The sequence below is a fragment of the Populus alba genome, chromosome 14, assembly GCF_005239225.2.
Source record: "Populus alba chromosome 14, ASM523922v2, whole genome shotgun sequence".
Lineage (NCBI taxonomy): Eukaryota > Viridiplantae > Streptophyta > Magnoliopsida > Malpighiales > Salicaceae > Populus > Populus alba.
The window spans coordinates 2,085,879-2,111,476 of record NC_133297.1 but is presented as its reverse complement, the minus strand read 5'-3'; the positions used below and the strand labels follow the sequence as shown (position 1 = coordinate 2,111,476).

Below are 25,598 nucleotides of genomic sequence, written 5' to 3'. Positions count from 1 at the left end.
CCATGCATGTTATTCTTGACTATAGATAGGTTTCTGTAATGCTTTTATTTATCCCCTTAAAAAAAATGTTTTTAGGGTAAATTTCATTTCTATAGTACAGTTTAAATTTCCCAATGTTAATATCTAGTTTTCAAAATTCTAATGTTATACCCCCAAATAACCTGCTTTTTGAATTTTATTTTTATTTTTCTCAGGTTCTTGTATGTTTTTGTGAGACATTACAACTTGTACACATGGATTTAATAAATAAATAAAATGATAGAGAACTAAGAAAAAATAATATAAAAAATAGCTTTATATATGTTAGTTATTTAGTAGTTAATTAAAAGATCGATTAACAGGACTTCTTTGAAAAAAAAAATACAGGAGAAATTTCAGAAATTTTAAGTTATATGGATAGGAATGGAACCTTTATATATATAATCATCAAGAGTATATTCAAAAGGCCATAAAGTTAATAGGCAAAGCAAAATACAAGGACATGATAAAATAGAAAAAAAAAGAATAAACATACTTGGAGAAATAGAAAATAAAAAAAATTAATCTGTTACAACAAAAACAAAAGACCAGAAAAAAAGAAATAAAAGTGAAAATAACTACCTAGAATTTTTTATTACACCATAATTTGATATCATTAGAAGAGTTTAAGAGATCATTTTTTGTATAAATAAAGTTCAAATTTATAGCATGCAATCAAATAGTAATTTGATAAAAAATAATAAAGAAATAATCAAATAAATTTATAGTTCCATTCTAAAAAATAATATTATTCCTCCATAACTAAATATTCCTGAGAATACTATTATTAATCTCCAAGCAAACCTTTAAGATTTGCCTTGCAATACTTGGACCACCGTAGAATACGGATTACTCATGATTTTGTAAATAACAGTATATTCTTCGATATCATTATTACTCGATTCTGTAATTAATACAAAAATACATTGTTGAATATTATGACGTGGAGTTCAAATTCGTCGTTCTCGTGTGGAGAATTATATTTTCTTCAGATGATACTTTGTTGATATTAAATTAATGTTAGAGGAAGTACAATGCACTTGTGATGCTGTAAGAGTCTGTGCCCTTAAATTGTAAGACAAGGGAGCACCCCCATCACATGGGTATCATAATAGCTTCTTTGACCATCATATATATATAATCCTTAATTACAACCTATTTATTTATTTATTTAAGTTCTATATCTCCTAGATTGGATTTGGATTCGGATTCGAGTAAGGAGTATAAACTTAAAACGCTTTGATGGGTCCTACACTGGAGGGCAAGGATCATGCATTGCCTTGGCCAACATAAGCATTTCTCTTTTTATGCAACAGTACTGACCCATTTCAATACAGACATGATTTGCGGTCGTTACCACAATTCCAGGACGGGTCGCGCAAGGAAAAGTTCTTCGTCTCTGAGCAGGGGCGGAACAAGACAAAAAAATTAGGAGGGGCCAAGTTATAAATTAGGAGGGGCTAAGAAAATATTGAACTTATTTTTATTAAAATTATAAATATTTATAAAAAAATGGTATTTTTTTCAGGGGCCGGGGCCCCTGCCAGCCCCCTCCCTCCGCCACTGTCTCTGAGGACAATAACTAAAAATTAAAAGTTCATTTAAAGAAAAATAAAATTAATATATTATAAAAAGATAAGAAGAAACAAATAAAAACATAAAAAAATAAATATTCAAAATAATTATTTTTATTTGTCCACATTCAAACACTATCTATACTACGAATAATTAAAATCGTTAATAACTGAAATTCATTAATAGCTAAAATTAGATTAATTACAAATAAAATCGTAAATATTCTTATGTCCGGCCAAGTGGGGAACAATTGGTCTATCTGCAAAGAATCCGTTCTCTCTCTCTCTCTCTCTCTCTATATATATATATAAGCATAAGCAATATTCCGCAGAAAAAACTTATGCTAGTAATTACTATCCTAAATTTAATTTGAAAACGGTGAAGATAATATAAAATAAATCTATCCAATACATTTTTGGAATCTCTGAATTATTTTGGAGTAATTTTTTTCATCTTTAAAAAAGAAAAGAAAAGGAGAACCATGTCTCATCTACATCATCTTTGTTGTAACCTATTTTTGGGTCCTCACATAAAAAATAATAAAATACAAAGAAATAAAAAAAATATTATTAAAAAAATATATAAAAAAATGGCAGAACACTCAAAAAAAATCAAAAATTGGTTGAGGAGGTTTAAAAATACAAAGATTAAAATTTTGACGGTATATCATTGACTGATGAGAGCCCTGTTGACAAAAAAAATTCAATTTGAGGAAGAAAAGTCCAAAATCAGAAGTTTATGGACTCCATTAAATTTTATTAAAGGTTTAATTGAATTTATGGAGAGTTTAATTGCAAGAAAAATTAATTTTGGAGTTAATTTGGGCTTTAATTGGAAGAAATTAAAGTTCTGGGGTCAAATTATAATTTTTGGAAGTTAATTTGGTCAAATCAGGGGCTTAATTGCATAAATATTGAAGTTTAATGGCCAATTAGGGACTTAATTGAAGAAATCCGAGACCAATGACTAAAATGAAAAACGCGCGCAAATTGCAGGCCTAAGTTTGAATCTGACGCGTTTGGCGCCAAAATCCATTTAAATGAAACGGAGCGTTTTGGGAAAAACGACGCCATTTCATGCACTGTTGCAAAAAAAAAAAAAAAACAAAAGAAAAAAAAAAAGCCCGAAATGGTGTCGTTTTGAACGGCACCATCATCTTCTTCCCCTGGACACGCAGAGAACAGGGGAGAAGAATATTTTCTTTTCTCCTCTGTTTCGCAACGACTTCCCTCCCCCCGATGACTTTAAAAAGAAGCCGACATTGCCCACTTTCCACGTGTTGAAGGGGCGGCAGCACAGTGGCCGCCCCAACCACGTCTCCCTCCCCTGTTTTTGCCTATAAAAATAGGGGAAGGGGGAGGAAAAAGAAGAAGAGAGAGACGGACCCGAGAGAAAGAAGGAGATCGAGAGATAGAAATAGAGACAAGAGAGCAGAGAGGCGAGAGAGACAAAAAAAAAGTAGAGAAAGAACATAAAAAGATGAAGAAGAAGCAGCAGAGAAGAGAACGAAAAACAAAGAGAGAAAGGAAGAAGGAGGACCGCTACTGGAACCACCACGCCACCGCCGACCACCGCCGGCCACCGCTGGACGATTGAGGCGTCTCCAGGTAAACCCTCCGCCCTTTTATTTTGCCTTCGTTTCTTCCCTCGCCATGCACGTCATGCACAATAACCAGTTAACGTGGGCTGGGCCCAGCCCAGCCCATGCATTTTGGGCATGGTTTGGCCCAGCCCATGTATTTGGGCCTAACCCGGCCCATTTCAAAGATAAAAAATCATAAATATTTGTTTCAACATTTTATAATTGTTCCGCATAGTTTTTATGTCATTTTGATTAATATTGGACAATATTTTTACGTCGTAAAAGTATAAATCCGGTGTTAAAATACTCAGTTTTTCACCAAAACTTCCGAATACAAAAAAAATTGAAAAAAGAGAGAAATTTTTTTGTGCATACGGCCAAGTGTCTCACAACAAAAAAATCATAGTGTTTTTCATACACCAAAAAACAATGTTTTAGCATGCATTTTGACTTTAATAACCAGTATATTAAAGTCAAGAGAACATTGACCAAAATTTCAAAAACAACAAAAATTTTATTTTGTTTGATTTTAGTATCAGGGATTATGAATCTATACGTAAAATATATTCCCGATATTAAAAAGATATTTTCTTTTGACGACTTAGAATAGTTAGGTTTTTACCGATAAGATAAGGATCTCCTTACAGAGAAAGACTTTTCTTAAATCATAAATAGACCGACAATTGGAAACCCCAACAAGATTTTAGAATTTATCAGACACTAAAACAATGCAGCCTATCTTAGGTAGGGTGTAGTTGAGGTGTTAATACCTTCCCTTTATGCAACCAGTCTCCGTACCCCATCTCTAAGACCAGTTAGGGTTCCTAGTGACCAGAATACTAGGTGATGACTCCCATTCAAATTTTCCATTGATAAGAGACAAGAATTCATTGTCTCTCTATATTTGATAGGAATAATTTCATTTCATTTTTCCTTGAGGGTGGATGATTGCCACGACACCGCACACGTGCGACAATCTTGCATCCTCTTCTCCAAGATGTTGACCAAAAAAGTACTATAGTGCATTCATCCACCAGCATTTATACAAATAGCTCTTGATAACCCCACAAGCTAACATCACTATTCACTAGAAAAATGCATTTATAAATCCAACTCACTCAGTGTCCCCATGAGCTAAGCATCTCTATAATGCTGAACATTTTGAAGATAATGATGGTGAGCAAGCTGTTGTTGGTGATATCCTTTCCCCACTGGAAGGTAACTTCCACTAGTCATTGCCATAGGAAATCCAATCCCAATTGTTGCTGTTGGCCTATTAGCTTGAGCTCTCTTAAGTGACTGCACTTGGGTCTTCAAGAACTTAACATAATGAATTGCCTCATCTAACATAGAGGCAATGTCCATTTTAGTCCCTTCGGGGACTAGTCTTTGAAGTATCCTTATTCTCTCACTTATCCTTTCTCTTCTATGGCGTGCAGCAACACTTTGTGGATCTTTCGATATCTTCACGTTCCTACGTTTTGGTGGCTTCACTGACTCAGGGTCTATGTGAATTGGCTGCATGGCTGTAATTCCAAATATCATCCCCCTCATTTCTGCCATTGAATTCTTCTTTCGTGATGGTGTAGCCTAATCATTTGCAGTGCCTAGTAACTCACCAAGACCTCTCCAAGTGAAATAAATGAAACTTCATGCATCACATACAAAGGAAATTTTGTATTATAGCATATAATCTGTATACTTCTTGTCACATTTTCTAATATTCGGTGGTTTCTTTGCATCAATTTTATGCTTTTGTAACCACAAGATTTTAAACATGACCTTGGTACAGATTTGTGCGTGCAGATGTGTATGTTATTATGTGTGGATTTGCACATGGATGATTATTGATCCATTTTTTTAAGAAGATGTCTAACCATGTATTTAAAAGATTTGAATTTTTTTACGTAAAATTAATATCAGAAATAAATTAAAAAAAATATTATTTTGATATATATTTTTTTTAAAAAATATTTACCCTTTTCCCAATAATCTCCTAAATATGCTTTTCCATATAAAAAGAAAAGAAAATTAAAAATGGCTCATTCTTTTTTTTTGGTTAATAGTCAAAATTTTATTAAGAAAAAGGCTACAAAGATAATAACTTAACTTACATTAGATGAACAAGTAGAGGAAAGGAAAACACAAAAACTGTTGCAAGAAACATAGGAGAGCAACAAAAGGGAAACAAACAAATCATAAGAAACCAACTCCTCCCGACTAAGCATTCTCTATATTAAGCTTTAAAGAGTTGGAATCAAGCCTTAGCCATAAAGCAATACTTTGGCGCACCATGAAGAAACAGATATGAAGGTTAGGGGCAACATCATTAAAAATAATATCATTTCGATGAAGCCAAAGATTCCAAACAACACATGAGAAAAGAAGTTGCCTTGAGAGATTTTGCTGCTTGCCTTTAACCATAGAAGACCATTGGTAGCAGATATCATCAACAGATTTTGGAAAAACACTGCAAAAGCCCCGATTAGAAAGCAGTTTCATCCATATATTCCAAGAGAAGTGGCAGTGAATGAAGAGGTGACTTGAAGATTCCAAGCTTTTATTGCAGAAAGAGCATCTTGACTCCTGAAGGGTGAGGTGGTCATGCTGAAATAGAAAATCTCTTGTAGTTACTTTGTCTTGGACAAGGAGCCAAAGGAAAAGTTGCACTTTTGGTGGGGTTAGTTTTATCCAAACAGAAGATTGAAATGGTTTGGCACTATCGTAGAGCAGCTGGTCCATCATTTTGGAGCAAGATTTTACACTGAAGAGGCCGTCGTTGTTGAGGGTCCAGATTTTCTTATCCATCTTGTGGCAGAACATTGGCTTGGATTCCAGCAAGGATGATAAAAGTGATAGATGTTCTTGTTCAAAATGAAATAGAGGTCTGCGCCATTGTAGGGACCAGAGCCAGATTTCATTGCTCCATCTACCCATGTCAGCCACCAAAGCAGATTTAGAGGAAGACAAAAGATATAGCATAGGGAAGGCTGTTTTGAGAGGGTAGTCACCAATCCAGTTGTCTAGCCAAAAGGATGTTAAACTGCCATTCCCCACCATGAATTTGCAATGATTCGTGAAGACGTGGTGAACGTCGGTTTGAACAATGGACATAATATCCTTCCATATCTTGGAGGGTTGGCTGTAGAAAATTGGGATCCCATTCTCATAAGCTGGATTGTACATTGAAGAGATAATCATTTTCCATAAACTTGTACCTGGGGAAGAGAGTCTCCAAATCCATTTTAGTAGCAGGGCTCTGTTTTCGATATAAGGGAGCCTACACCAAGGCCTCCTTGTTTTTTATTGCGCATCACTAGTCTCCATTGGATCTTGCAGAAAGATCTTTGCTTGGTACATCCACACCACAAGAAACGTCTTTGGATGGATGAAAGAAAGCCTCCCTACCCCTTTTGGCATCTTGAATACAAACATAAAATATATAGGTAGGGAATTAAGGACACTCTTAATGAGACATAGACGACCAGCCATGCTTAGAAGTCTCCCTTTCCACATAAGAAGCCTTTTATGAAACTTCTCTATCACTGGCTTCCATGTAGAGATACGAGATGGATTGGCCTTAGTGGCATGCCAAGATATTTGCTTGGGAGTCTTTGGTATGAAAGAACAAAAATTATTTGAGAAGAGGATTAATCCAAGCTCAGCCTAAGCTCAGATAGTCCGAGAATGCCCATTTTTGCACAAAGGAAAGCTTACACTCAGAATGCAATCCATTGGTTGCATGATTGTATCTAATATTAAGGTCAACCAACGCTATAAAACCATCACTTAGGTCGTAGAATTGTGCCCATCTAACATAATTGCTCATATAATACGACAATTAATGATGAAAAGGAAACCACCGCGTGCCACTTCATTTTGGCGTCAGGGTAGTTGGATGAACCCAAGAAAAGCTACTGCTTTAAAATGAGCAATTTCTTTCTTCAATATTATTGTTCAATAAACATGGATACTATGAGCAATTATGGTCCCTAAATGACCACCTGGTAACATAGTCCATCCACTGCTACTAAGAGTTTGTTTGTTTCTCGGAATGGTATGTCACAAGAGTGTTAAGACATCATTGATTGTTCTTGTTGGACAAAATGAAAGAAATAGGAGAACAGGAAACAAGATGATAATTTATTATGCAGAACTGAGTTGCTTTATATAAGCAAGATAGTTACATAAAAATAGAAATTAATAGCTACTTTCATTATTTAAATCATAAAATTCTAAACAGACTTTTAAAAAGATAAGAAAACAACATTGAAGAATAAATAAATTGCAAAAGAACTGGTAATCAATGCTGACTTGGTCAGTTATTATATGCGGCCGGTGTTGATTTTAACGGTTCTTACTCCTGGTGAAGTTCTTGTTGAGAATCCTTGAGTTGAAGGGACCCCAACCGGGTAGAATTATCATAATCTTGAAGAATATGTTCTGGTATTCCTGGAACTAACAATCCTGCGAGCCTTAGCAGTCTCATAAACCAACTCTCTCTGTAGTCCTGGCCATGGAGGAAAGGGATTATAAAACTTCTGATAAGCTCCCAGAGAGCATTGAGGTACTTGGGGACTATCAACAACAAAGAGAAGTAGTTCTTGTTCGGCTCTTCTTGCATAACCTGTGTTCCGAATCACAATTATTATTAATGACTGTGTTAGTGACTTGTCAACAATTGTACTGAATACTGAGTTCTGCTGATACATAATCGAGTCAAGAAAAGAATCATCTGGTTGGAATTTACAAGCAAAATAAGAGGACGAGAGAAGACTGACCTTTCCTTTGTAGAAGCTATTGAAGTAGATGCAGGGACCGAAATGCTTGAATAAAAGAAGATTGTCATCATAGGGCAATCTAGGCACTATGTCATTACTGTAGACATGCCTCATGTACCTTACTTCATACGTTTTCAACTTATCTACCATAAATTCCCCAAATTGTCCATCTCCTACTCTGGGCTGCCCAAACGTGTAAACCCCTTCCAATCTCTCAAGCAACCAAGCCTCCTGGTGTAATGCTAACACTCCCACGAACAGTATAGCCAATGCCCCGCCCAAGCTATGCCCTGATAATATAAATTTTGCCTTCTCATTCTTGAGCAATATGTCCCTGAGCATTTGTCTGATTTCGTAGTATGCATAAAGATGGTCACCGCCTTGTTCAATTTCTTTGGGCCAGCCATTCTCTTGTTGGCCTAGGGCTTTCACGAAGCCACGGTGGAGCTTACCGATGCCTTTAAGGTCATACCACGAGAGATCCACATCTGTGCTCCAGTCATCTGCATCAAATGGGTTGGTCCCTCTGAAAGCCACCACAATTAAGGTTGGGTCAACCTTCTTATCTTGAAAAATTAATGCTTGCGTTGAGGCCCGTTCCTGGTACCCTGTGCGGCATTCAAATCAAATGTTCAAACAAATATGCTCTTTTATTTTGTGTGTTGCAAGTGTGATTGTGGTTTTTAATAAAATATTAAATTAATAATTTGATTTCTCGTGCTATCCTACGAGATGGAGTATTTTTTTTTTCAATGCCAGAAGAAGAAGAAGAAGAAGAAGAAGAAGAAGAAGAAGAAGAAGAAAGAATGGAGTGCACCAGTCAAGTAATTTCCTTGTGTATCTCGCAGCCTACATCCCCTTGACCTGATGTTGCTTAAAGTTCAAGAGCTTTGGATTTTACAACATGCTTACTTTTCTTTGTGTCTCTATTCTCTTTCTACGAACAACGCTTAAATTCTAAATCTTGTTCTTCTATAATAAAAACAAGACCATCATTTTAAAATCTTAACATATTATCCACGTGTATGTTTTTTCTCATCCTTGAAATGTCATGCTAAAATTTCCTTGCCGTGAATTGACTATAAGAGTTATTTCTATAAGATAATGGTTAGATAAGAGTTATTTCAAAGAGATGGTGTTAAATTTGATAATAATTCCTAGATCATGCGGACCTCCATCTCAGTTGTGACAACATTATCATATAGTGTTCTTTCCGAGAAATGATAACCTCTAATTTTTCTAATTGAAAACATACTTATCAAATCTAGTATGAAGTTTGATTCAATCCAAGATTGATTTCTATGTTTGCTAAATAAATTTTAAAATAATATATATATATATATATATATATATGTATATATATTATTTTGAATAAAAATTTTAATTTTTTTTTTAAAAATTAACTCAAATACGAGAATTTAATAAAAAAAATAGTTAGATTAATGAAATTGAGTACGCTTTATCATCAAGTGGATGAGCACGTGATTAGTTAATTAGGTTAACCACAAAATTCAAACTAAAGTAACTTGTAATATACTTCAAATAGTTAAATTATATATCATATCAACCTTTTAGCCTGGACGGACTGATTAACTATGATTGAAATTTGAAAGTATAAGCCTTGCTTCTTACCGTTCCAGTAGTCGTAGGAACCCAAGAACTCCATCTGTAGAAAAAGAAAACGAAAAACAACCATCGTTACATCTCATGGGATATCAGTGAAACATTTTCATTAATCCCTCTAACTGCACTTTTTTTTCTTCACGGCTAGCTAGTATATATATGATCAAAACTAATTTCTACATATTGTACTGTAATTGAGGGATATGCCTACATTAAAAGTACCAGTTTTGTGCACATAAATTAAAAAAAAAAAAAAAGAGCACAAATTAATAAAAAAAAGGGAACAAGTTTTGGGCTCTAGCTAGACAGTTAGGTTTTATGTAACTCGATCCATGTTATAACCAAAAACAAAAAAGTGTGTGTGATCATGTGGTGTTAGTGCTGATACTTACTTTCCAATGATCTTTGACGATGGTTTCGATGAAAGCTTTGTTTTCGTATGACAATTTGGCGGCCATCAAAGACAAGGAAGAGTTATATTTTATTTCCTCGGGTTTGCTACTTTTGTCTAGTTCTACTCTCCAGTCACAATGTCCAACCGCAGATCTAAACGTTGCCGATGATTCATCCGGCCTCACAACCTTGTCTGCATAAGTACAATAGCTATTAGAACCCCATATTCTACATTAAAGGGTTGATTGAAACTGCATGCACTCATGCATGGACATATATAGATTCGATCAAAAGGTGACCAAAAACGTTTTTTCAATGCAAAAGTAAACTGATTTATGCTCTAATTCTTCCCTGATTTTATGCCACGAAAAAATAAAAATTCACGGGAGCTGCACATACCCTTCAGATAATTCAGCAGGAGCTTGAAAGGGCCACCGTTGTTTGAGATAAGATTTAACCAGTACTCTATAGCATGCCCTATTTGAGCCAGGGGTTCCCTGCAAGAAAGAAGGATTTTTTGCACAAGAATCGAGATGAAAATTAGCCATCGTTGATTAATATCTCTCAGCCGGTTCTCTTCGGGGCAGTCAACGAATTTTCTGCTTTGTACATCAGAGAAGAATAAGAGAAGAACGAGTTCCTTCAAACTAGCTTCCTTTGGATCGAGCAAGAACTTATCGTGACCGAAATGCTCGTCGTTGCAATTGGCCATGGCTTGGAAGCAAAGAAGAAATGATGAATTGATATCTCAATGTCTGATGCAGAATTAGCTGAAGGCTTCGATGTTTATATAGTGAAGTGACTAAGATTCCGTCCCTCAACTGTATACTCCGTTTCAATTAAGTTCTTAGAGTTCGAGATTAGTCAAAGTTACCCTAAACGACCACACATTACTCAATTTTGTCACATATTAATTTACAGCCATCAAAAGAATTTACTACCAAAATTCATAAATCTTGTGCAACAAATAGAAACATTTTATGCTAAGAAATAAATTTTTAAAAAACGATATTTTGTTGAAAACAACCAGATTAATAACTAAGTCTTACAATTTCTTTTTTCTATCACTTGCAACTCTGGTCTTGATTGGTAAGAGATCACATGACAATATATATACATATTGAAAGAGTTATTTATCTCTATCTCTTTTGATTGGTACGATATTGATTAAAATTTATAGTTTTTTTAGGGTAATATTGCTCAATTTTATATTTGAAGAATTTAATTGAAATCATGTGTATACTAGGTGACTAAACTGTAGTTTCCCATACATTTTGTAAAACGAAGACAGCCAACGCGGCTTCCTGTCTTGGAAGAAGACCAGGTGAAAGATTAAAAATCAATCATCCACGTGATTTGTAATTAATTAGCTTCGTCTCGTTTTAAAATTGAATAATCAATGGTCGTCATCGCGGCCTGGATGTCAAATTCCGTCCTAAGCTTAATCAGAAGAAATGGGAATCTGCACACAATCTTCCTAATCAACATGGGGAGAAGCCATTGAATTTGTTCAGATGGTCACCGACTTTCAAAGATGGATGGGAACGACGACCGAGTTCATGATTCTGCAATGACGTGGAATTGCACTTTAGCGAAATCACATTGGCACCTGGGAAAAGCAATAAATTGAAGCTTTGATTTCTTGAAAAAAAAAAAAAAGGAGTATCTTTAGCGGGATGTAATAAGAAAATCCTAGGAGCGATACAAGTTTCCTAATCACATCACAGTGCCTCTTTTTTTTTTTTTTTTAAGGGATGAAAAAAAAATAAAAAAACTAATTAAACCGAGAAAATTAAAAAAATAGTTAAATAACCAAACTGTAAAAAAAAAACCGATTAAATTTTTAAAAAACTGACCAGTTTGATTTGGTTTGGTTTTGATTTTTTAAACCTGAAATCAAACCAAACCGGTTTGAACAAGTTTTGTCCTAAAAAACCGAATCAAACCGAAACCAATCGGTTTGAACCGGTCTCGGTTTTTTTTTAAAATCAATTTAGTTATTTATTTTAATAAAATCAAAATAAACTAAATCAAACTGAAAATAATTTTCTCTACTTCTCCTGTTAATGCAATATTTTATATTAACAGATACCTTTTAAATTTTTTTGTAATTAGGAACTAGTCGATTTCAACTTGCCTCGAGGTTTCTGTTTTAAAGTGATATCCCAGTTTACATGTCAATTCAAGTTATTTTTTTCAAAAAAAATAAAAACAGTATTATTTTAATATAGAAATTCTAGTTTAAAGTAAGTTCAACATGGGCCACGTTTAGAATTAGTAAATGGTTAAAAAATGATTTGTGCGTGCATTAGTTTCTTTTTTGCTTTCGTGTCTAATCATTCAGCTTTGACTATGTCTATGAAATTTGAGATGTGATTAAGACTTTCTTTGATTTGAAAATAAACAAATAATTAATCCTGTCAGATAAGCCTGTGCCCATTCTCTTACAAATATTTGAATTCAAATATGTTTATAGTCATTCCTTTGCCATACTAATCAGACTCAGTCTAAGTATTGATCTGAAAAAAAATTAGTTAAATTATTATCAATTCATAAACATCAATTAGACTTTAAATTTTGAGTTTTTTAAATCAACTTATTAAACAAGTTAGATTTAATATCAATATTCACATAGCAAATAAGTTAGTACTTCAATTAATAATAATCAAGTGGTAAATAGTCAATTATATATATATAAACTTTTTTAATTTGAATTCTATCGTTTTTATTTTTCAACTCATATAAAAGTGTGTGATTGACTAAAATTTTTAAATTAATGGGTTTCCTCAATAGTTTGGCTCTTGAAAATGATAACATTGTTAGAGAATAATATAAATTATATATTTAAACTTTATTTAATAGCTTAAGCTTTTAGGTTAAATTGGTTTTTTGACATAACGAATAATATAAATCATATCCCAGAACCTCATCTAATAGCTTAAGTTATTAGATTGAGATAGTTCTTTGATATGGTATCAGAGCCTTGATGACCAAGCTATCAAGAGTTTAAATTTCATCATCCCTGTTTATGTGATAAAAATTAAGCATAGGTAGTGTTACGGGGGCGTGAGCGCCGACGCGATGTCGTTTGGCGATGATGAAGGCTTTTGTTGTGTGAGGTTTTGTGTGTTGTGAAATGTTTTTTTAGGTTTAATCATAAAATTATGATTAATATCCAGAAGTCGCCACCTAGTTTTATGATCACTAGGAGCCTATGGTCTACGAGAGTCCGGGTAAGGGACTGGTTGTGCAAGGGGAAGACGCATCACCCCCAATGCACCCTACCTAAGGTAAGCTGGATTGCTGTTTGATTGTTTTTCTAGGTCGGGTTTCTATTCGTTGGTCTTGTCTAAGGTTCAAGGTAGATATCCTTTCATGAGGGAGTCTCTACTCTATCGAGTTAAATCCTAACCGTTCTAAAATTTGAATTTTAGTATTGTATTTATTTACATCTTATATCTTTAATACCTGAGGGTGTACTTTATCGTGTAATTTTACACCCCACAAATATTAAAGTCTACATCTGGACCCTATAAAAAGAATGGAAAAAGATTTTTGACATGTTGGCCAAATCCTAATAGATAATTATAAACTAGTTACGATATCCATTTTTGGATTTTTTTTTTTGAAAAAGATGCAATTTTTTTTTTAATGAAAAATATACTTGGAAAATTTTTTCTCTACCCTATCGAGTTAAATCCTAACCGCTCTAAAATTTGAATTTTAGCATTGTATTTATTTACATCTTATATCTTTAATACCTGAGAGTGTACTTTATCGTGTAATTTTACACCCTACAAATATTAAAGTCTACATCTGGACCCTATAAAAAGAATGGAAAAAGATTTTTGACATGTTGGCCAAATCTTAATGGAAAATTATAAACTAGTTACGATATCCATTTTTGGATTTTTTTTTTGAAAAAGATGCAATTTTTTTTTTATGAAAAATATACTTGGAAAAATTTTAGGATTTGGCCGTATGCAAAATATTATTTCTTTTAGAAATTGTTTTGAATTTTTTTTTAAAAAAAAATATTTCAGAGAAAACCAAGTATTTTAATACTTGATTTGTATTTTACAGTGTAAATATACAACCCGATATTATAAAAAATTGGTAAAAAAATATTTTTGAAAATCACAATTTTTGAAATGATTTTTTGAAAATTCTTTTTGAATTTTTTTTTAAAAAATTTTATATAACATTATATATACATATATTAATTAATTAAATATTATTTAAACATGTGGGCTGGGCCAAGCACAGACCCAGAAACAGATGGGCTGATAGTGACCCGAAATGGTTTGGCCAAACTCGACCCAACCTATATATATTTTTTTTGGGAATAGGTTGGATCCGACCCAGCCAACTAGGCTAGTCTAGGACAGGTCCAGCTTGAAGCAACTTAGTCACTGGCAGCCCAGCGACTAAGTTGCATGAGATAGTGCAACTCAAATTATAATTCATGTTGCACTGTTCTCATGCATCGACAGTAAAGAGGAAGAAGAAGAAGGGAGAAGGGAGGCTTACTTGGCGTTGAGGGAACCGATGGCCTGACTGGTGGTGCACAGTGGGACTGGAGGCGGTGAGGCCAATGGCTGGCTTTGGTCTCAACTGGGGAAAAGAAGAAGAAACAGAGGCTTGCAAAGGAGAAGGGAAGCTGGCGGTTGGAACTATTAGAGTGGCTGAGGAGAGAGATGCTGCCTTGGCTGCCTTTGGGAAAGACAAAAGCTTCAGGGCAAGGTGGTGGCCGTCGCTGCTGTCGGGGTCATGATGGCAGAAAAGAAGAATTTTATATAGGAAAGAGAGAAGTGGTGCAACCACCACGTGAGATGGTTTGATGGCTACTGGAGGTGTGGAAGATGGTGGGAAGATAGGTGATGAGGGTGGTGGTGGCTGAAGGCCACGGTGGAGAGAGAAAGAAGAGAAAGACCGGTTGCAGAAAAAATTGAGCAAGGACGGCTGGTTTTCAGCCAACTTTGCGTTCGATTTTCTCCCTCCCCTCGAACGTGAAATATGCTCCTATTTATAGGGGTGGAAGAGGGTAATCTTGTCTTTACAGGGGAATAATTTTTAGCCCTTGATTCGGTTGGGAAAGATCCCAACCGTCGGCTCAAAGTAGGTGTCCTAACCCAATTCTGGGTTATTCCCCAAAAATCATTTTTTTTCAAAATAAAAATCAAAAAATAAAATAAAGACTGGCAATGTACAGAAAGCAAAGCAAAGAGGGCTACAAAAATAGAAAAAAAAAATCAAGGTATAATTTTTAAAGAAAATTCAAGGCCTAATCGTTCCCCATTATGCCCAAAAAAATAGAGAAAAATGCAAATTCAAGGTCAAATTAAATGATTATTGGATGAATTTGCATAAAAATTAAATCCAATGACATAATTAAATTTTTAATAGGCCAATTTGATTTAATCATGGGCCAAATTGAATTTTAATTATGTTTGAGAATTAATTTTGGTTCAATTAAAGGATTTAATTAAGTGCAAGGACTTAATTATACTTTAAATGGGTCAAATTAATTTTATTTGGGGCTTAATTAGTGAAAAATTAAGTCCAAGGACATAATTAAATTTTTAATAGGTCAATTTGATTTAATCATGAGCCAAATTAAATTTTAAATATGTTTAAGAATTGCTTTAGGTCTAATTGAATGATTAATTATACTTCAAATTGGTCAAATTAATTTTATTTGGAGCTTAATTGGTGAAAAAATTAAGTTTGGGAGCTTAATTTGAGCTTAATTGAGAAGATTGGAATTTTGAAAGACCAAATTTAATTTTTACCAAGTTAATTGATTGAAATTGGGAGCCAAATTGCAAGAAAATTAAAGTTTTGGGGTCAATTAGGGGTTAAATTGACAAAATTCGCAGCCAAGGACCAATCTGCGAAAGACGCCAAAATTTAGGAGCAATTGACAAAAACTGGGGGGCAAAATTGAAGAAATTGAAAGTTTTATGGGCAATTAGGTGTTAAATTGACAAAATCCGAGACCAAGGACCATATTGCAATAGGCGCGTAACTTTAGGGTTTTAATTGAAGTTAATCAGGGGCTTAATTGCATTAAATCTAAAGTTTAGGGTCAATTGGGAGTTCAATTAAAACAAATTGAAAGATAGAGGATTGCATTGAACTAAGTTTTACAATTTCTTTTTTCTATCACTTGCAACTCTGGTCTTGATTGGTAAGAGATCACACGACAATATATATACATATTGAAAGAGTTATTTATCTCTATCTCTTTTGATTGGTACGATATTGATTAAAATATATAGTTTTTTTAGGGTAATATTGCTCAATTTTATATTTGAAGAATTTAATTGAAATCATGTGTATACTAGGTGACTAAGCTGTAGTTTCCCATACATTTTGTAAAACGAAGACAACCAACGCGGCTTCCTGTCTTGGAAGAAGACCAGGTGAAAGATTAAAAATCAATCATCCACGTGATTTGTAATTAATTAGCTTCGTCTCGTTTTAAAATTGAATAATCAATGGTCGTCATCGCGGCCTGGATGTCAAATTCCGTCCTAAGCTTAATCAGAAGAAATGGGAATCTGCACACAATCTTCCTAATCAACATGGGGAGAAGCCACTGAATTTGTTCAGATGGTCACCGACTTTCAAAGATGGATGGGAACGACGACCGAGTTCATGATTCTGCAATTACGTGGAATTGCACTTTAGCGAAATCACATTGGCACCTGGGAAAAGCAATAAATTGAAGCTTTGATTTCTTGAAAAAAAAAAAAAAGGAGTATCTTTAGCGGGATGTAATAAGAAAATCCTAGGGAGCGATACAAGTTTCCTAATCACATCACAGTGCCTTTTTTTTTCTTTTTTTTTTTTTAAGGGAAGAAAAAAAAATAAAAAAACTTATTAAACCGAAAAAATTAAAAAAAAAAGTTAAATAACCAAACTGTAAAAAAAAAAAAAAAAAACAAACCGATTAAATTTTAAAAAAATTGATCAGTTTGGTTTGGTTTTGATTTTTTAAATTTAAAATCGAACCAAACCGGTTTGAACAGGTTCTGTACTAAAAAACCGAATCAAACCGAAACCAATCGATTTGAACTGGTTTTGATTTAAAAAAAAAATCAATTTAATTATTTATTTTGATAAAATCAAAATAAACTAAATTAAACCAAAAATAATCCCCCCTACTTCTCCTGTTTATGCAATATTTTATATTAACAGATACCTTTTAAATTATTTATAATTAGGAACTAGTCGATTTCAACTTGCCTCGAGGTTTCTGTTTTAAAGTGATATCCCAGTTTACATGTCAATTCAAGTTATTTAAAAAAAAAAAAAAAACAGTATTATTTTAATATAGAAATTCTAGTTTAAAGTAAGTTCAACATGGGCCACGTTTAGAATTAGTAAATGGTTAAAAAAATGATTTGTGCGTGCATTAGTTTCTTTTTTGCTTTCGTGTCTAATCATTCAGCTTTGACTATGTCTAAGAAATTTGAGATTTGATTAAGACTTTCTTTGATTTGAAAATAAACAAATAATTAATCCTCCATCAGATATAAGCTTATGCCCATTCTCTTACAAATATTTGAATTCAAATATGTTTATAGTCATTCCTTTGCATACTAATCAGACTCATTCTAAGTATTGATCTGAAAAAAAAAGTTAAATTATTATCAATTCATAAACATCAATTAAACTTTAAATTTTGAGTTTTTTAAATCAATTTATTAAACAAGTTAGATTTAATAATTATGTCTCCGTGCAAGTGTAATATCAATATTCACATGGCAAATAAGTTAGTGCTTCAATTAATATTAATCAATAATAATCAAGTGGTAAATAGGCAATTATAAAAAAAACTTTTTTAATTTGAATTTTATTACTTTTATTTTTCAACCCATATAAAAGTGTGTGATTGACTAAAAATCTTAAATTAGCAGGTTTCCTTAATAGTTCGGCTCTTAAAAATGATAACGTTGTTAGATAATAATATAAATTATATTTTAAAACCTTACTTAATACCTTAAGCTTTTAGGTTAAATTGATTCTTTGACATAGAGAATATTATAAATCATATCTTAGAACCTCACCTAATAGCTAAGCTATTAGATTGAGATAGTTCTTTGACATGATATTAAAGCCTTAATTACTAAGCGGTCATGAGTTCAAATTTCACAATTTCTATTTATGTGATAAAAATTAAGCACAAGGTAATATGAATTTATACAAGTTTTAAGCCCAAATGGCTTTCATATAAGAGGGTGTGTCGAAAAATAATATAAATTATATTTTGGAATCTCACCTAATAGCTTAAGTTCTTAGGTTGAATTGATTCTTTAACACACATAACCTTCAATTGAGTTTACAAATGTATTTATGATATATATAAAAAATTAACATACACATAAACAATGCTTTTCTTTATTGGAAAGGAGTTTAAGGAGTTCGTATTCAAATTATAATGACTCCCAGGATGCAAAAAAATTTCATAATATGAACAATGTTATTAAATCTAAATTTATTAGGTTGATGAACTCAATTGTTTCAATTAAAATTTAATTTGATTATTTAATTAAAAAATAAAATAATATTATTTTCATAACAAAACATTGATTTGTATTTAATTAGATGAACCGTTAAATTCTTGGCTAAACGGATTGGATGAAGTTTAATAAGTTTGGATTCCAAACAATGATATAAATTTTTATCTAGTGTTTTGTAATACAATTGAATTGCTTATATAAAAATATATTCTCGTTAGAAAAAATTATAAAATTTATATTTGTTTTTACTCATTTTTTTGAGCCATATATGCTAATGGAGATGGTGTATATCCCTTTTAAATTAAAGGCAGGAGTTTAGTTCAATGTTACTAGGAGATTGACAAAAACAAAAGAGAAGGAAATGTTTTTCGAACCATGTTTCAGCTGGCATCTGCTCTCCTTATCCTTCTCCTTTGCTGCCGAAATTGTCAGGATTCTTAGGCTAATTAGGAGTCTTTATAATGCTAAATTCATTTCTTTGTTATCTGGTCTTTAAGGTTGGATAAAGCCATCAGAAGTTGCACTAAAAAATTGATTTTATTATTGTCGCAATTTTTTATTCCAACTTAGGCTTGAATTCTGATTTGGTTTCATGCAATAGCCAACCATCCTAACTATATCCTGTCACTTATGACATGTTGAAGAATTGACCTACACCTTTATTGGGTCTCAGGGCTCACTATTCTTATGGCAGACTCTTAGTCAAATTAGGATGATTGGCATTGTCAGTTTCCTGAATTAAATCAAGAGATCCTTTTTTACCAACCAGGCTGCAGCCAGATTCTATTCTTCAAAACGAACTTATCTCATTTTTAATCCTTCATAAAAGTTGTAGTCTTGTACATGTAGATTAGTTTGGGTTTTTGAATCGCTTGATTTTCATATCAGAAGCTCAAGATGTTCTCATTTGAATATCTAAACGTGAAAGTAGAGAATTCTGTCGCGAGCAGAATTCTGACCCGAGTTTTGCACTAAAGACTCTGCTTCTGTCACGATTTTGCTAGTAATTATTCTTAGGTTATACTCTCGGTCATATCGGGGTGCTCGGCATTTGTCATTTTTTGAATCAGATCAGGAGACCATTTCTTACTAATCAGATTGCGGCCCAATTATGTTATGTAAAACGATTTTATCTCACCTCGAATTCTTCATAAAAGTTGTAGTCCTATATGTGTAGATGAATTTGGGTTTTTGAGTCGCTTGATTTCGATATCAGAAGCTCAAGATATTCATGTTTAAATATCTAATGAGAAAGCAAAAATTCTGCCGCAAACATTACGTGGCTGCTGCATTGTTTACCTTTTGCCTTATTTTTTTCAACAATAAACAACACCATCATACATTACTTCGCATCGTTTTTTTCCTTTTTTTTAGCTGAAAAAGGCAGCACCATTTTTGAAACAGCCCATTATGGTACTGTTTATTTGTATTTTTTAGAATAGTACCTCCCATCTACAACTCTTTCCCTCCTTTGCAATCGTTCATGCTGACTTTTCTTTTATTCCCTTGTCCTTACGTCCGCAAGCCAGCTTGGTTTATACGAGTGCCACCTATTTTCATGTCAATTCTGCAGTTGCAATGAAAACGGATTCAACAAGGGAATGGCTATGTACGTTCACAGCTAGCTGTTAAAGAAGACAGAGAGGAGCCTCACACCATCTAAGGACTAGGATTTTATCCCTAATACATGTCGCACCTCGCGGCGGAGCGCGGCGACTTTTGATTGATTTCAAGGTCTTTTGTTTTTTGTAAAGGGAGTCGCCACCTAGTATTTTGGTCACTAGGAACCCTAATTGGTCTTTCGGAGATTCTAAGACAAGGGATTGGTTGCGTAAAGGGAAGGTATTAACACCCCTAGTACGCCCTACCTAAGGTAAGCTGCTTGGTGTTTGGTTTGCTCTATAATTGCTATGGTGTTGGTGTTTTCTAATCCCATCAATTTTCCTAGGTTTGATTCAAATAAAATTTATTTGGATAGAAATCCAAGGAGATTCCATGTGCTTTGAAAGCTCATTTTTCCCTTTAGTATTTCAAGAGTTTGCGACTCATAAATCACAAGGAAATGGGCCAAAAAAAATTAGAAATCTAGGGCGCTACAAAAAAACCTATATTTTTTAATATTTTTATACTCTCACGGCTCGTAAACCGTTGAGTAAGAAAATTTTTGTAATGTTTTTGATTATAATCAAGGCTTCTTTCACGGATGTGTGCGGATTTATTACTCCCAATAATATTTTGGATATTCGTCCTTTAAGGATTTCTTTATCCAAACATTAGCGGTGAATAATAGATTAATTCCCCCCCAAATAGGATTTTTATATTTTTTTTTGAAATATTGACCAATACCCTTTAGAGTTTTACAAACATGTTGTAAAATCCAGAAATGCAAGAAAATAATTTTTTTGTTGTGTTTACGAAATCCATGCGAAAACACCTTTGTCGAAACTTCAAATATTTTTCTATACATATATAAAAAAGGAATTCAAAACATGTTAGGGTATTGGTCGTATGCAACACACAAGAAAACTTTTAAATTTTTTTTATCGAAACACATAACATCACAATTAAACGTAAACACCAAAATGGAAAGTAGCAAGCCATCATTTATATTACAAGAACTGCAAGAAGTTTGAAACAATTCGTGACAAAAATCGTTCAAAGCCAAATCTTAAAAAAAATCGTTCAAAGTAAAATTTTGAAATCAACATCCTGCTACATATGTCCATGAATCATGACCCATTTTTTTTTTCATGTCATCCGGGAGAAACTGCCATACTTTATACAAAAAGGAAAAGCTTGGGACGGCATGCTGTTATAATACAATTATATCACGGAATAAAAAAACCAAAGAAAACCTGGCCGGCTATTTCAATTAAAGAGCATGGAAGGACACTTAACAGGAAAGGGAGCTGATGATGAAGAAGCAACAACCCCCTTCCCTGGTTCCTTAAATCTGAAACAGCGAAAGAAAGAAAAAAAACGGAGAAACACCAGAAGCTAGCCCTCTTAACACAGTCAGTCTAAAATTGAAAACGAATGTGCAAAAAGAAAACATATACAAAAGATTTAAAGGCAGCAAAGGAAGAGAAAATTAGGACTTACCTGCAGGTCTCGCTGAAATGGTTTACTGCAACAAATTGCAGGTCTTGCAGAAATGGTTCTCTGCAACAGCTGAAATAAAAAACAAGTGCACGTTGCTGTCAACGTTTAAAGCAAAACCCCCTCTCTGTCTTGTCTTTTTTCTTCCCTCACGGTGACACCAGAATGCAAGCAAGAAAACTCCCTCTATTCTGCGTTTTTGTTTTACTCTGCCTCTCTTGCGTTTTTCCTTTATTTTTCTGTTCTCTTTGTGCTATTTTTTTGCTGCCTTTTTGCTTCCCCCATTAGGTCATTAGAGGGGCTTATATATAGTCTAAATATGTCTCCATTTAGGAAGGATTCAATGCATTAATCCTAGGACGTAAATCCCTACTGATTTGCAGTAAAAAAAACACAAAAGGAAGCTGCAATATTCTAATTTTGTGCTGGTGCTTTACGTCTGATTTCTTTCCAATTTTAGAGGAGGGTGTGGTTGTTTTCTTTCCTTCCATAGGGCCAACTGCTCCCTTTGAAATGAGGCCAGAAAAAATGTGGTTGCAGCTCCCAAAATCAGGCATGATGATAAAGGAAAAACAGCAGGAATTTGCAGTGAAAAAAGAAAAGAAAATCAGCTGGAGGGTGCAGCTGCAAGGTCTCATTTTCCTTATTGGTGTGGAAAAAATACTGTCATTTATGATGATTCATCCTCCCTCTCCAGCTTTCAATATCCTTCTTCAATTCAATCCCTTATTTTAACAATTTTTTATTTAATCCTTGGTCCAAAAAAAATCCTTCGAATTAACCCCGCGAACTTGGGCTATATCCTTCCTGCGGCAGAATTTTCTACCTTTACGTTAGATATTCAAATGGGAATATCTTGAGCTTCTGGTATCGGATTCAAGTGATTCAAAAGCCAAAATTATTCTACGCATCTAGGACTACAACTTTGATGAAGGAGTCGAAGTCAGATAAATTTTTTTTTACAGAACAGAATCTAGCAGTAATTTGGTTGGTCAAAAGGGATCTCCAGGTCTAACTCAAAAACTGATGAATGCCGAGAATCCTGATATGGCTGAGAGTATAAACTAAAAACAAAAATAAAAAAACTAGGCCAAACAGAGTTTTTTTAGTGCAGACTCAGGTCAATATCCTTCTCACGGCAGAATTCTCTACCTTCACGTTAGATATTCAAACGGGAATACCTTAAGCTTCTGGTATCGAAATCAAGCGACCTAAAAGCCCAAATTCATCTATGCATCTAGAACTACAACTTTGATGAAGGAGTCGAAGTGAAATAAAATCATTTTATATAACAGAATCTGACAGTAATCTAGTTGGTCAAAAAGGTTCTTGATTTAACAATGCTGAGCATCCAAATCTGACTAAGAATCTAAGTAAAAATTACTTTTGAACCAATTTGTCTACACTCAAATTACAGTCATATTTCTTATAAATTAACTCCAAAATAAGTGTGTGATTTGAATTTATTTAATTGTGCTCGATCAATTATGCTTTCCCTTTTCAAGATTGTCCCATTGTACAACCGTCGAACGCGGGTTGCAAAGATTTTCAAGGGCCATGTGTCCCGAAATGACTGAAAAAGTGACCCAAAAAAGTTGAAAGTTCATTTAAAGAAAAATAAATTTAATATATTATAAAAAAAGATAAGAAGAAGCAAATGAAAACATATATATATATAAAGAATATTTAAAATAATTATTTGTATTTGTCCACATTCAAACACTATCTCTACTACAAATAAAATCGTTAATAGCTGAAATTCATTAATAGCTAAAATTAGATTAATTACAAATAAAATCGTAAATATTCTTATGTCCGACCAAGTGGGGAAGAATTGGTCTATCAGCAAAGAGTCCATTCTCTCTCTCTCTCTCTCTCTCTCTATATATATATATATATATATATATATATATATATATATATATATATATTATCCAAGAATAAGAAATATTCCGCCAGTTTAAGGAAAAACTTATGCTAGTAATTATTATCCTAAATTTAATTTGAAAACGGTGAAGAACTGAAGATAATATAAAATAAATCTATCCAATACTTTTTCGAAATCTCTAGAATTATTTTGGAGTAATTTTTTTCATCTTTAAAAAAGGAAAGAAAAGGAGAAACATATCTCATCTACATCATCTTGTATCCTCTTCTCCAAGATATTGACCAAAAAAGTACTATAGTGCATTCATCCACCAGCATTTATTATTTTCCTTTCCTAGTTTCCCACACATACACACATATATAAATATATAGCGTGAAAGTGTTCCTTCGCCAATGCGAGATACTATCATAGCAACTGTGTCAGTATTAATACCATTGTCACATTTCGTCAGATCCCTCGTTTTCTGTTGTTAGAATTACGCGATCTTGAGTGCCATGAAATCATCACAAAATAAGGAGGCCTCTAGGTATATGCAAGGGAAAGAAATTTAAAAGAGAAAAAGGAACGCAAGACAAAGATTGGCATGCTCACCTAAGATTTTGAACAGTTGGGCATCGTATTCAGAGATTGTAATTATTGATGTCAATACAACAAGGATTAATGCAGGGCCTAAAGATCTGAAGATAGAACAAATAGCCATGCATAAAAGCTAGCTCTTGACAACCCCACAAGCTAACATCACTATTCACTAGAAAAATGCATTTATAAATCCAGCTCACTCAGTGCCCCCATGAGCTAAGCATCTCCATAATGCTGAACATTTTGAAGATGATGATGGTTAGCAGGCTGTTGGTGATATCCTTTCCCCACTGGAAGGTAACTTCCACTAGTCATTGCCACAGGAAATCCAATCCCAGTTGTTGCTGTTGGCCTATTAGCTTGAGCTCTCTCAAGTGACTGCACTTGGGTCTTCAAGAACTTAACATAATGAATTGCCTCATCTAACATAGAGGCAGTGTCCATTTTAGTCCCTCCGGGGACTAGTCTTTGAAGTATCCTTATTCTCTCACTTATCCTTTCTCTTCTATGGCGTGCAGCAACACTTTGTGGATCTTTCGATATCTTCACGTTCCTACGTTTTGGTGGCTTCACTGACTCAGGGTCTATGTGAATTGGCTGCATGGCTGCAATTCGAAATATCATCTCCCTCATTGCCGCCATTGAATTCTTCTTTCGTGATGGTGTAGCATAATCTTTTGCAGTGCCTGGTAATTCACCAAGACCTCTCCATCTTGACGTAGATGGACTGGAAAAGAAAGCTCGCGGGGAATGGTCTTGAATTGGGGTATTATTGCTATTAAAAGATAGAGTGGATGGTAGGTTCATAAATGGAGGTAAGTTAGCGATGTGTGGGTTATCAGTATTGAAATGCGGGACGGAGCTATCACTTACACTGGCAGCAAGAAACTGATCAGTTGGGGATAAATGATCAGCAACATCGTTACAGGCACCGTAGAACTCAGGAAACTTGTCAATCATCATCATCATCTCCATCTGATCCTCTGTTGCAGACTTTAACAGGTCAATTTCCATGGCTTATATAAGATTGACCAGCACTCTCTTTCCTAAAAAAGACAGATAGAGAGAGAATACTTTGAGGGAAAGGAAGAAAAAAACGAGAAACTATTTAAGGGGGCTGTGGAAATAACTGAGAAGCTGATGAGAGACAGGGATGGGACAGATAAAAGAGAAGACTATGAGTTTTATCAGAATTTGCTGTGAAGAAAGGAAGAAATGTAAGAGTATGGAGAGAAGAAATGAAAGTGAAAAATTAAATAAAAAAAGTGATGATATCGGGAACCGACTATCAAACCAGTGTGAAAGAATATATATAACAAGGTGCTCGATATATATATATATATATATATATATATATATATATATATATATATATATATATATATTCTGTAAATAATTCCTTTTGAATTATTCTTTGGAACTTTGTTATCTCAAAGTTGGGGAGCATTTGTTTCTTCTTCTTCTTGTTGTTTTTCTCTCTCTCCGTTATTAAATACGTCATCTATGTAACAATTTGATAATAAATATTAAAT

At 33.7% G+C, this 25,598-nt stretch overlaps 2 protein-coding genes across 2 annotated transcripts; both read right to left on the bottom strand.

Annotated features, from left to right (window-relative positions):
• Nucleotides 1-7,296: 7,296 nt before the first annotated feature.
• LOC118035925 (triacylglycerol lipase OBL1) lies at nt 7,297-10,741 on the bottom strand. Its single transcript, XM_035041599.2, has 5 exons — nt 10,372-10,741; nt 9,972-10,165; nt 9,589-9,622; nt 7,957-8,564; nt 7,297-7,802 (listed from the first exon to the last, which is right to left on the bottom strand). The coding sequence occupies exons 1-5, from the start codon at nt 10,682-10,684 to the stop codon at nt 7,533-7,535; spliced, it is 1,419 nt and encodes a 472-aa protein (XP_034897490.1). The 5' UTR covers nt 10,685-10,741; the 3' UTR covers nt 7,297-7,532.
• Nucleotides 10,742-24,136: 13,395 nt separating this feature from the next.
• Nucleotides 24,137-25,188, bottom strand: LOC118035934 (transcription factor HEC2). The gene has a single exon (XM_035041608.2). The coding sequence runs from the start codon at nt 25,078-25,080 to the stop codon at nt 24,283-24,285; it is 798 nt and encodes a 265-aa protein (XP_034897499.1). The 5' UTR covers nt 25,081-25,188; the 3' UTR covers nt 24,137-24,282.
• Between the last annotated feature and the right edge of the window lie 410 nt (nt 25,189-25,598).